This window comes from Vidua chalybeata, chromosome 7, assembly GCF_026979565.1.
Source record: "Vidua chalybeata isolate OUT-0048 chromosome 7, bVidCha1 merged haplotype, whole genome shotgun sequence".
NCBI classification, from domain to species: Eukaryota; Metazoa; Chordata; class Aves; order Passeriformes; family Viduidae; genus Vidua; species Vidua chalybeata.
The window spans coordinates 8159710-8173004 of NC_071536.1; the positions used below are offsets into that span (position 1 = coordinate 8159710).

The following is a 13295-nucleotide window of genomic DNA, read 5'->3' on the forward strand; positions in this document are numbered from 1 at the left end:
GACTTTATTCACATCCAAATACTTTTCTTTTCCCATTGTGTTACTCAGGAAGTTCAACTGTAATACCATAGTTCTTCCAAATACATTAATATTTAATCAGTGCATACTGGAGATGAAAACAGACAAAAAAAGAATCTTGAGAATCTTTCTTCCTTGACCTTGACATCACATAGGTTTAGTACAGAAGCTAGGTACCAGTAGAAGTTTCCAGGTGCAGAGATGCTCATGTCTATTACAGGTTTCACAGAATTAGAGGCACTCCCTGACTTTGCTGGCCTAATCACATCCACAGCAGGTGCATGCATGCAGGCATGAAGCTTTCATCATTTTCTTTTAACAGCTTAGCCCTACCAAGTGTCTTTGTGTAAACTGGCATGGCTCCTACAACATTGCTAGAAGGTTTTCTGCAGTTCACAAATGGCTTTGCCCAGTACTACTGTGAATTCTCAACATTTATGTTGCAAATTTTTAATATTGTTATAATTGGAATCTTGTGTCCTTCCTTATACAAGGGAGATGTATTTCATATTTATAATAAAAAATATCTCTCATATTCATGCAAATGAGCAGAATTATATATCACATCACCACAGCAATGTAAATCTCTAACCACAGCAATGTAAATCTCTACTCAGTTTACCTTTGGGCCATCGGGACCGTGGCCTCCAGCCATACCCTTTTCACCCTGGAGACCTGAGCCACCTGGTTCTCCTCTTTCCCCTGGATTGCCACGTTCTCCCTACAAAATGGAAGATCATCATTTATTTAAAAGGCAGGATAGAATTCTGGTAGACAAAATCCTAAATGCACCATAAGTGCAGCAGAGCCTGTGAACATATTTAGGAGAACTGATTAAATAAACTAGTTTTATGTTTTTACTGTTGGAGGTGGGGGAAATATGTTGCTCAGCAAACCAAAAAGTCCCAGTTCACAGCATAAACCAAATCATTTAGCAGCTAGTACCCAACACCACTTCAGGAGCTACAAAAATCATTAAAGGTGGTAGATTTTACAGCAACTATCTTAAAACATATCCATATTTACAAATATTTTGTTGGTGGGGAAAAAGATCAAAGGACTTTAGCTGTTAAAGTCCATGTTATGCATCAGCTTCCAACCTCAGAGAACTGTTATAAACATTTAAACTCTGAAAGAAAACACTTACCCTGGGGCCCAATGGACCAACAGCTCCAGGATCTCCAGGCACACCCTAAGAACATAAATTCACCATTAGAATGAAATCATTATTCATAACTTTATAGTTATGGAAATTAGAGACAAACATTTTTATTTCCAAAGTACTGTGAATGTAGATGGCCAGTTCTAAATCCTGTCTGTCAATGCGAAGAGGTGATAGTGCAGCTCAGTCCAAGAACACAGATTCTCATAATTATTTTTTGCCAAAGCAGTTCTTAAACAGCTTGCAGACTACATCAATCAGTAAGCATTTTGAAACAGAGTGGGAAATTCAATTAGAGAGAAAAGAAAATGTAAAATTACTTTATAAATTGTATAATTTTTAATGTTATGTTACACATACACATACCTGATCACCTGGCTTTCCTCCCTCACCTGGAGGACCTGGTGGCCCAGGCAAGCCCTGTAAAAAGTAAATGAAATGGTCACTAACATGATATGAAGTTATATAAATCCAGACTTAACTAGGACATCAAGGTCATGAATGTTACAGTACACTCAGTATAAGAGCACACTCTCAGAGATCCCCAAGGGAGTTATATGAATATTGCACCAAAGTGTTTCCCTCTCTCTAAATGAGATGGCAGCCCTTCCTTAACATTTGCAGGACATCTCAGCCCTAAGAGTAAAGTTCTCTATAAACAGATATTGATTTAATTAATACTTCATTATCAAGACAATTATTTTGCTACATATTTGGAACTTTTTTGGAAATCTTCAAATTAAAACTGATTAACATCAAAGGTCCTCTCAAGGGATACAGAGCTGGTATTTAAGCCTTTGCCAGTTTGGTTTAGTGCATAGCTGATATGAAAGTTATGGATCATTAATTATTCTGAACATCCTTGCCTTCGTTCTGAAGTTATATTATGCATGACTTGATTCAATTTCTCCAATTTAAGTTGATAAAGATATGGCTGTTTATTTTTTAATTAAAAAAAAAAAAAAAAAAAAAAGGAATGCACATACCTGAAACCCTGTAGGACCTGGAGGGCCTTGTTCTCCTCTTTCTCCTGCCAGTCCCTACGCAAAAGGAAGTAATAAGTAAACATAAGAGGAATATAGGCAAGCTCCACAATTTTTTCTTTTCTCTGAATATGCATATTTTCAATTAGGTATTTATTTGCTATACATTTTTACTTATCCCAGGACAAGATGGCCTATCTAAAAGATGTAATAAAATGCATATAATGTCTTTAAAATCCTTCCCCTAAAGGTTCTCTGGTAACAGGAAGACACTCGGTTCCATTAAAACCAAGACAGTTGGGAAAATTAACTACAATAATTTTTTACTCCTTGCATATTTTTTTCATAATAGTCAGTAAAAGGAATTAGACTGCTAATATATATTTTAATACAAAGCTGGCAATTTTTCCAGGACAATTTTTTCTTTAAATGTTCTTGGATTTTTTTTTGCTTGGAATCAACAACTGGCATGAAGGTTGATAAGAATAAAAGACAAAGACAAAAGAGGAGTGCCAGGCAGGCAGGCAGAGAGGTAAAAACTGACTTACTGGTGGGCCAACAGGACCGGAAGGGCCAACTTCACCATCTTTACCAGGGGCTCCCTACGTTAAAATAACAGGGGAAGAAATCTTGTATAGTGAAGACACATAAAAGAAAAGCACCATTTTCCATGATCACTGCAAATAACAGCCACACTCACTCTCTGTCCTGGGACTCCTGCATTGCCTGCTTCTCCGGGTTTTCCAGGATCGCCCTAAATTGCAGAAATAAAAATGACCAGGTTTAGATATTTTTTCACCCATTAAAATATACAAAAATGGTTAAAGTCAAAAAGGGATTGCCATACTCACACTACTACCCTTTGGCCCAGGAAGGCCCATGCTACCTGGCTGACCTCTAATTCCTATGGAACCTGCTGGACCTGGACGTCCATCTTCCCCAGGAGCACCCTGCAGACATAAAGCATTTTACACATTAAATTCTAAATATATTTATTCATATGAATTTATTAATCCCAAGAAAATGCTTGTATATATAAGGAAAATAACATTAACCAGGCTTGGGGCTTCACTTATCAGTCAAAATGTCTTTACAGCACATATAACAATAGCCATACTGCTGGATTTAACCAAATGCTATGCAATTATTAGAACTGAATCATGTACAAATGATTTATAATATCTAGTTATTACAAATAACTAGAAAAATATTTAGTTCAAACATTTGACAATGATGCAGCAGCTGGTAAGCAAGAGACACTGCTACACAGACAAAACTAAACAAACATTATTTGTTTCAATTAATTTGAAGTTAGGAAGGTAAAGTGAACTATCAAAAGAGAAGATAAGCCTTAATAAATAAAGAAAACTCATGTTAATAAAAGAAATTTCAGTGAGATGGGACCCTTGAATTACTGTGATATTAACTGAAAAGACTAGTTTTTGTCACTTACCAAGGGGCCAAGTTTTCCTTCAGGGCCTTGAACACCTGGATTTCCTGTCAAACCCTAAAAGCAGGAATAGTATTGGTGTTAGGGTTAGGTCTATAATTCTATAACAATCAAGAAACATAAAAAAATCCCAAAGAAATGCTCAGTTACTGCTGTGGCACGAACTTCTCTATGTTAAAGATCTTCATCTTTGTGTTCACTTTATAGCTTCATCCCTCACTGTCTTTGATTTTCCTTCTTCCTAATCTCTCTTTTCTTGCTTTCCACCTCTTGAGCTTCTCATAGGCTCGTCTTTATTTCTGCCATGATCTATATCACATTATACTGTTCCCTTTATCCTTTTTTTCTGATATTTTGAATTGTCCTCCAATAATTTTCCTGAAAAAAAAAGTCTCTAGGTGATATGTACCACTCAATCTTCTATGTTACCAATCACCAATTTAATGAAGGTTGGCCTTCAATCATGTTACCTGTGGCAACTGTGCTTTACAAACACACATCCTTCATTTGCATCAGCTGCTCTCAATCAGGGCTATTTCTCCTTTTTCTAAGCCAAAACCTGTGCTTCCCACCAGGAACAGGAAATAAAGACAGGTCTTTTGGCCTTTAGCCCCACTGAAACCAGTCTTGCATAACAGATTCTGAATTTCCCAACATTCACTGCTGCCCTTGGAAAATGCAAGGTACCACAGTTTATAGGGTACTGCCACCAGTCCCTTACCCTTGCACCTGGAAGGCCAGGTTCACCAGGACGTCCAGGATCTCCCTGACCTCCTTTAGGTCCAGAAGATCCTGCAGGACCACGCTCTCCTTGGGCTCCCTAGAAAGACACCAGTGAGCTACTAGTTAACAGCTAGAACAGTGACAGCAGGAGCAGGTGAAATAAAACAGTATCTTCTATTAAGGATCTATTTTTGCAAACTAAGTTACAAATCATTAATACTTTTACTATTATTTTCTCCCCAAAATTATTACTTAAAAGTTTCTCTTCCTTAAAGCAAGTTTATATAAGCATTTTAGAATCCCTGTATTTTTACCAAGAAGGTAGAAATTTACAGAAGTACTAGACAAATGCCTATGTGAGTCACTTCCCTGGAAGTGTTAGAGCAGTTAGGAAAGCCAGATAAACCCATCTTTTTTTTAAGGGACAAGTCTAGAAAATCACACCACACACAAAGAATAAGCAATTTTTCAAAGAGCCCCCTCCTACGCAGCAATACATAAAGCAATATAGGAGTAGAACAGGTCAATCCTTTACTCTGCACATGTCAAAACAAGGGAGCATTGAGCCAGGGACAAGCAAACAAAGCTGAACATCATGAGAACTGAAAGTGACTTTTCACAAAAAATTTATGTCTCAAAACATTCAGACCCCTTTTTAGCATCAGTAAATTGCATCTGCCTTTCTGCCCAGAAGCAGACATTTTTAATGAAATGAACATTTTTAATGAACACTTTCTTTTTACATATCTGGATGTATGAAGATTTAACAAAATGCACAATAAAAGATGGACACTTTAATATAATTTACCTTTGGTCCAGGCAAGCCATCAGAACCTGGAAAACCACGATTACCAGGAGCACCCTAGGAAAAGCAGTAGATATGATACAATTATCTTAATTTTTACATAGCTTATTACAAATAAAGGACCAGATTTATGGACTGAAGACTCAGTTCATTTCCTTAGAACTTTTTTACTTCAATACTTTAACTTGGGGAGCAGGGGGTGGGATTATGACTTAAGAATGGTAAAAACTTCAGTGTCTCATTCATGCATGCTGGACAGCTCCTTCTGTGTGAACAGCCTCATTGAAAGCAAAGATGAGCAGTTGTGCAGGCCTAGGAAAAAGTCTGTAGATGAGTTTGTCCTAGCTCCATCCTTTTCCCTACCATACTATCCTGGGTACTGAATCTCCACATAAAAGTATCCAGTGTAAAAAAAATAACACACAGTACTAACTACTGCTAGGAAAATAAGGTTTGACTACACCCACAATCCAGCTGTAAGAACATCCATGGGTAGGTCAAAAAGTTTTTCAGCTTAGCAGTGCATCTCTTAAGACATATTATTCCTCTAGATTTCTTACCCTCTCTCCAACAGGACCAGGTGGACCTACTGACCCTGGATCACCTCGAGGACCTCTTTTCCCTTCTTCACCTATGGGGCCAATGGGACCCTGGGGACCTTGTGGGCCCTAGTGAGAAGAAAATGTTATTTTGAAAAACATTGTTAAGCTCACCATTTCTCAGGCATATTGAAACAGACTGCCTTCTGGACATTATAAACATTTTTTCAAATAAAGGAGAAGAAAATAGGTCTTGGATCAGATAAAAATAACAGCTTTTCAGCATCTGCTTTTCTCTTTTAAAATGTTTATAAGCTAATAAACTGTAATTCTGAAGTTGGGCTGGACACTGCTTCTTATAATCACCCACAATAATTTGTACTTTGTCAAGCTGCAAAAGAGGCAAAATTCAGTGAGACTCTAATAGAAATTTTCAAAGGAGAAGACAGTGGTAAACTATTACTTCACCTCTATATTTTTGTCAGTTAATACATGATTATTTAACTAGTGAGAAAGAAAAGCTGAAGATTGGTTGATAAACCAACTCAAACTCTTCAGAGTTGGTTTTCTCCCAAAAAGTTACATGGTTATAAGCCTCTATGTTTCCTCTTCATCTTAAAAAGCATATGGAGACTTACAGGTTCACCTTTGGGTCCTGCTTCTCCCTTGAAACCTGGGACACCAGGGTCTCCCTGAAAACAAACACATGAATAGCATTGGTAAAGTTAAAAATCTGCATAAACCACTTCATCATTTTGTATTATGCCATGAAACAAACATTTCCTAGTTTAGTCACTAATTGTAGGCAGTGTAATATGATGCTTATAATGGTTTGTCTTTACCCTTATTATGCTTTTTTATTATTATGTTATCAAGACAAAAACTTAAATAAATCTCTTTTCCCAGGTCTATAAAGATACACTTCTTTTTCAAAGAAGTAGTGGTATTTTGGATACACAGTATATTCACAGGATCTGAGTCTTAGCAGTCTCCCTGGCATGCTACTGCTGTATTTAAAGATATCCCACTGCTAATCCCTGCTTCAGTTCCATGGAGTGACACATGTGCCAGGCACTGCAATTCCCAAAGTTCAGTGCCATGGAGTGACACATGTGCCAGGCACTGCAATTCCCAAAGTTCAGTTCCATGGAGTGACACGTGTGCCAGGCACTGCAATTCCCAAAGTTCAGTGCCATGGAGTGACACATGTGCCAGGCACTGCAATTCCCAAAGTTCAGTTCCATGGAGTGACACGTGTGCCAGGCACTGCAATTCCCAAAGTTCAGTGCCATGGAGTGACACATGTGCCAGGCACTGCAATTCCCAAAGTTCAGTGCCATGGAGTGACACATGTGCCAGGCACTGCAATTCCCAAAGGGACAAAGACCCCATTACCGGCTGGCCTCGAATCCCGGGGGGGCCGGTGCTGCCCTGTGGTCCTGGGGAACCAGGGGGGCCTGATAATCCAGGGGGTCCTCCAGTGCCTGGAGATCCCTACAAATACAAACAGGAAGCACAGTAAGGAAACACAACCAAAACAAGGAAATAAAAGAAATTAACTTGCACAATTTCTTCAACAGGAAATATGATTACTTACAGTAGGGCCCTTTGCACCAGGGGAACCATCTGTCCCTTCAGCACCCTAAAGATAAGGTACCAATCATTAAAAGTCATTTTAATGAGATGAGCATCAATCACAAAAGCAGAGGACAGTTATTTTATCCACTTTACAAGACCAGAAAATAAAGGCTATTAAATAAATATAGCAACATATGCAAATGCTAAAAAGAGCAATAAATAATGCAAGTTAATGTGGTTTTTAATGTTGAAGATCTTATGTTTAAGCTTAAGTTTTAAAGTACTTTGAGGATTGAGACTTTAATGAGACTGTGTAGCTTTCAGTTTTCCAACTTGTAATAAAATGACAAATAGTTATTTTTAATACAATTAGCACAAAACAAAGGAATGAGACCTCTTTTCCTTGGGAAAAAAGGTAATTTGAGTAAAACTGTTGTCAGGTGGCACACTAAAAACCCCCATAAACAGGTGAACATGCACAAGCTGAGCACTGAGGAACTCAATTCAATGTACTTACAGGAAGACCTTGTGACCCAGCTGGGCCCTGAGGACCTGTTTCACCTCTTTGTCCTTGAGGACCTTCAGGACCTCGAGGACCTGTTGGACCTGCTTCACCCTAGGATTCCACATGAGAAATCAACTTCAGATTATTTTGGTCTGAAATGCAGCGCTATAAAGTAACTCAGGAGGAATACTGAGCTTATAACAAAAAGACAATTCGTGTTTGAAATAGTTTATTATACTTAAAATGAAATTTTGTTTACCAAATTTTGCTTCTATTACTTCTAGGTGAATGCGAACATTAAAAGTATAGACAGGATTTTTTCTCAATGTATACAAGACAAGGAAACTGCAGAAAAGCAGCATTGTCCAAGTGTCCAAATAAGATCAAGAACAGACCTGTTTCTCTAAAATCCCACTATGTGTCTGTAATTTTACAAGTTTTGTTTACCTTCATTAACAGCGAGGCTGTTAAGATTTAGATGTGGTAACACATCTGGGATTGGTTGATTTGTTTTGTTTTCTTGGGTTTTTTTTTTGCACAACACACATGAACTCACTGTTACAGAACAATATCAAATCCCTGTAACATTAGACTGGATGATAAAAAATCCTCCCAGCATCTTCTTTGAATTTTAATTTTATATAGGAAATACGCCTTTTGGAATTGATGCCTGTTAATATCACATCTTCATAAAACAAGTCCACATCTTCATTGTATAATCTGCTGAGCTTTTATGAGTTCAACTCTTCCAATTTTACATCATCTGATGATCAAACTGGAAGGTAGCTTCTCCTTTTCAAAAGCTCTGATTCATCATGTGATATTTCCTTAGGTAAAATCATGATGAGCCATACTAAAACATTTTGTGACATGCACTACAAGGGCTATCATTTAACTGTACACTCCTCTTGTCTAGACTGCTTTTTCCAAGAAAAGTTGGAGCAGATGATCCTAGAGGTCCCTTTGTAACCTGCTATTCTATGACTCTATGATTAAGTTGATACTGTTATTAAGACTTGTTTCCAAACAGTGTCATGAATCTTGCCAGCTTCACAACAACACAAAAACATCTGCTGATCTTGGTTACCTGACCAATTGAGGGTTTCTTCTTGTATAACATTTTCTTATAATGATTTAGGAGTGTAAAGGGATGAAAAGGAGCAACTGGATGCAGGGCATGTATAAGAACTGTAAGGAAGCTGTATGAGTTGTCTTTTTTATCTCCTATCTCTAAAGACATTGGCTCAAGGCTAAGAAGCTAAAAAAAAAAAAAAAAAAAAAAAAAAAAAAAGAGCACTTTCTTGCAAAGCAAGAGAGGGAAGTGCCACAAAGACAGTGCTACAGCAAAGGAAATCTTTCCATTTCACAGCCCAATCACTCCAAGCCACAAAAGGTAGTAACTGTAAGTTTCTCTCTTGTGATGAACCACACATCTCTGTTGGGGTTCAGGCATTTCCCCCTTACCAGTCTAGTTCATCCCAAAAAGTTTTCTTGGCCAAAACTAGAAGTTTCAGCACTGGAAGGTCCTCCCTCCATGTTGTCTTTGACTTGCCCTCACAACCATACTTCTAGCAATGTATCTGCTACTCTTTGAATATTCTGGACAAAATTCCTGAAGCACAGCATGGCAGTGATCTTATAATCACCCCCTGACATGAGCAAAAGGGAAAGCAAAGTATCTTAACAGTGATGAATTGCAATTGCTCCATTTGGCTTTGGGTTTTATCTTCTTTCTGAAGGTCTTGACTAAGAGCGATTTCACAGCAGCTCCTGGGGATCTGTACACACGTCAGCCTGGGCTCTGTGTAGTGTAGTATACATTTTTAGTTGTGTGTTGTTAGACATTTTAAAAAGACACTTTCATTTTTTTTTTTTTACCTTTATGCCAGGAATACCAGGAAAACCTGGAGATCCAGTTATACCAAGTGGGCCCTATAAAAGACAGACACAAAACTGTAATTTAGTGGTCTAGATCACGCAGATTAGTATCTCATCACTGGGTAAATGTGGGTCTAGAATTACCTGTATTTTTTAGTCATAAAACATTTGCTTATAACAAAACCAAAATAACTATAAATACCAGGTTTTTAAGTGATACATATACATTTTATGGAATTGTGGTGCAGTTCTTTAATAATGTGTTTTCTAACTTCAGCAAAGCTACAGCTCTTGATTCAGCTATTAATGCCTGAATTGCAATGTACACAATTCACAGTGAATAATTATGGGAATTAAGATTCCTAAACTCACAGGCAAATTAATTTGCAAGCTGTAAAACACAGATCTTGTATCAAAATTTCAGGACTAGAGAGACAAAGATGTTTCCATTTCCATAATGTCTTTTATGCTGTACAAGACATTCAAGAGAACTTTCTATTCCAAAGGCTTGGGATGGCGGCACACAGTGGTTATTAATACTCACTGCAACACTGTTACCAGATAATTCCTCTTTATCTTTTCCTGATTTTCTGTCTTTTTGTAAAATATGATTCATGTTGAGAAAAAATGTTCTATGTAATAAAGCTCTCCTGACAAACTTAATCAGAACAGTCTGTCCCACTCAGCATTAATTACAGACAACATTTCTGCCGTGACCTTGCACTGGATTTCTACAGAACTCATGCAACAGCTCACCAAGTATATTTTTGAAAACCTATGTCCCAGTTTATTGGATCACAAATAATGTCTGCCAAATCTCTCTCTTGTTGCAGGAAGAATTCCAGGATTATGCTGTACCACTGCACTGACCCAAATAACAGCACATTTCATTAATCCTCTGTCCAGTGAGAAACACGTGCATTAAGGACAAGTATCTCCCTTGTGACACTTCATGGGATTTTCCAGAAATATTAGCCAACCACTTATCATGTCCAGTGAAGCTGAGCTCACATTTTATCCCAAAGAAAAATCACAAGCTTCATGTAAAACCTCACAGCTTGCCACTCAGCTCCTTTTAACTTTATAGTATGTTTTAAATACAGAAAAAAATATTTTCTTTGTTTGAAAGTTTCTTCTAACAACTTACCTTTCCTTCATAATACACTAAATAATTGAGTTCTGTAGCTTTTAGGCACTCACACTCCTCTTCTGAGCTTCTATTACAGTTAATTGTATCTTAATGAAGTGTTTATTAGAACAGTCTGTTCATTAAGATGACACAGGTAAATTATTTTTTCTCAGAACTTTGTCACAAGTAAATAAAGATCATGCACAAAATTAAATTCTAACTGCAAGCAGGTGTGGTTTAGGATTTTAGGGGTATTTTTGGTGCAGTACTTTTGGGATGTTTGGTTTGGTTGTTGGCTTTTGTGTTTGGTTTTTGGTTTTTTCTAAGCTGAACATCATAAAATGGTAAAGGCTGACTACATCAATGGGTAGAAGCCGTTATCCATATCCTACCAGTGATGTTTTCAAAAAAAAGCAAACATAAATACCACATTTTTAAAGTGGAAGTTGGCCTTGCACAAATAGTACAAAAACATCACCAGTTTTCACATGCAAAAGCAACACGAAATTAACTGTATGTGCAGGAATAATCCCTGACTCATGTGAATTCACACAAATGTATTTTGCAAATGCAGTGTGAGATTGGACTGTAGGATCAAAACCAACATCCTTTGCTACACTGACACTCTGGGTGTAAACAGTCATGTCTTTCTCTGCAGCCCTGCTGCCATGGTGGGAGAACTTAACAGCCCTGCAAGCCAGGCTTTCTCAGCTTGGCAGACATTCAGACACAAGCCTCTGTCCTTCAGTTCAAAAAGTGACTGTCCTTAATTAAAAGGCTCTTTTACACATTTGGTAATAGAATAACTGCAGGGAGCAAGTAGTGCTATCAGTGAGTGCCTTTCTTCTTCCTGACACCAGCCTCATTTGCCAGCTTTGTATGTGAAGGAAGATAACATGCAATTATGAACTGCTTTAGATGGCAGTGCATGCACTTGTGGCACTTTGCCCCCTGCCATATGGACTCCATACGAGCAGCAAAGCATCACCTCCCCAGGAGAGGCTATGGCCGACTCCTCTGCAAATTAAAACCTTTAGACAAAGTAAACTACAGAGGAAAATTTTGCAGAGGGCAGCACTAAAACTAAAATGAGTAGAACTAGGAATCATTCTCAGATAATTAATTCCAGATACACTTAACTGATACCAGCAATTGCCAACCTTTTTTATTTTTTTTTTGGTAGTGTCAAAAGGCAAGTGGAAATATAGAGTGAAAAAGTGGTTGATTGAGAACCAATCACTCACCATTGGGCCTGGCTTCCCAGGCATACCATGCTGGCCACGTCCACCCTACACAGAAAAATAGAAAACACAGAGTATTTGTAAGAACTTTACCTATTTTTTTAATTATTTATTGTCAGCATTTGTGATAAAACTGTATATACTAAAGTGATTGAAGAAATGCTGGATTACACTTTCCTCCAAATACTGTCATGGAAACCTTCTGGAAGAAATTATGCTCCCATTTGAGTTAATGGATTTCTCTATTTTCAGAAAGGACAATATTTTGAGAGTGTCATTGTATGGGGCACATGACACAAGTGGATCATAGAAAAATCATGGGAAGAAATGCCAGAAAAACAATGCTTGACACTGGATGTAAAAGCAGCAGAATGAAAGTTCTAATTCAAATATGATCTCATGTCAAGGATAATCCCTCTTTTTGCTGAAAATCAAAATATTTTTAGGAAGATAGCCTTATTATCTGAAATTAAATTTTTAGATTTCATCTAAATTGAAATCTGAATTGAAAGATTTAATCTTAACCTTCATTTTAAACCTTTTTCCAGACAAAATTGAAACATTATTTCCTGTTCAGTAATTTTTGCTGAAAAGAATCTCTCACAAGAAATCCAACAGAAACATAGAAGACATTTTTATATCCCAGAAAATCATGCTGTGAGGGTGTTTGGATTCATGGGCAGCTCTGCTATGAGAAGTTAACATACAGTTACCACTCTCACTTTACAACTGTTTTTAACTTTTAAAATTTATAGTGCAGACATCAACCCACAGAACTGCTCAGCCCTAACTTTCTTAAGCTATAGCAAAACTCACAACAGAAGTGACTAGCAAGTCACATGGACTAACACTTTCAGGCTCAGGGATTTAAATTTAAGTTAACAAGAGAAGAACTACAAGAGAGAAGGAAGATTCTACTTACAGGGGCACCCTGTGGTCCAATCCGTCCTCTTTCTCCTGGCATTCCCCTAGGTCCCTTGAAGAAAGAACAAAAAGTGCATTATTCAGGAGGTCATCATGCCAGAATAAAAAAAAGGGCTGTTTTTTTTCCACTCCTGCAGGAGTAACTTATCTTGTCCTATAGCAGAAAAGAAGTAGAAGCTCATAAAAATCCTTACAGCTTCACAGGCTTGCCCAGTGGAAATTTAATAAACTCTAATTTCTGTTTTTCCATTCCAACAATATTTCCAGTTTTAAACAAGTTAGAATAAATGTTTTTATATACTTACGTGTGACAATAATGCAACTTCTTTCACTAAATCTCATTCACAAATTAGATTCCAC

At 37.5% G+C, this 13295-nt stretch overlaps 1 protein-coding gene across 2 annotated transcripts in view; it reads right to left on the minus strand.

Moving 5' to 3' along the window:
- Positions 1–13295, minus strand: part of COL5A2 (collagen type V alpha 2 chain) — a 98472-nt gene that overhangs the window by 17951 nt on the left and 67226 nt on the right. For both annotated transcript variants that reach the window (XM_053947652.1, XM_053947651.1), the window contains exons 16-33: positions 12934–12987; positions 12015–12059; positions 9642–9695; positions 7776–7874; positions 7278–7322; positions 7076–7174; positions 6319–6372; positions 5702–5809; positions 5145–5198; positions 4335–4433; positions 3617–3670; positions 3015–3113; positions 2864–2917; positions 2712–2765; positions 2167–2220; positions 1547–1600; positions 1166–1210; positions 641–739 (exon numbers count right to left, since the gene is read on the minus strand). In XM_053947652.1, the coding sequence (XP_053803627.1) occupies positions 641–739; positions 1166–1210; positions 1547–1600; positions 2167–2220; positions 2712–2765; positions 2864–2917; positions 3015–3113; positions 3617–3670; positions 4335–4433; positions 5145–5198; positions 5702–5809; positions 6319–6372; positions 7076–7174; positions 7278–7322; positions 7776–7874; positions 9642–9695; positions 12015–12059; positions 12934–12987 (1224 nt within the window). The remainder of the gene's footprint in view (positions 1–640; positions 740–1165; positions 1211–1546; positions 1601–2166; positions 2221–2711; positions 2766–2863; positions 2918–3014; positions 3114–3616; positions 3671–4334; positions 4434–5144; positions 5199–5701; positions 5810–6318; positions 6373–7075; positions 7175–7277; positions 7323–7775; positions 7875–9641; positions 9696–12014; positions 12060–12933; positions 12988–13295) is intronic.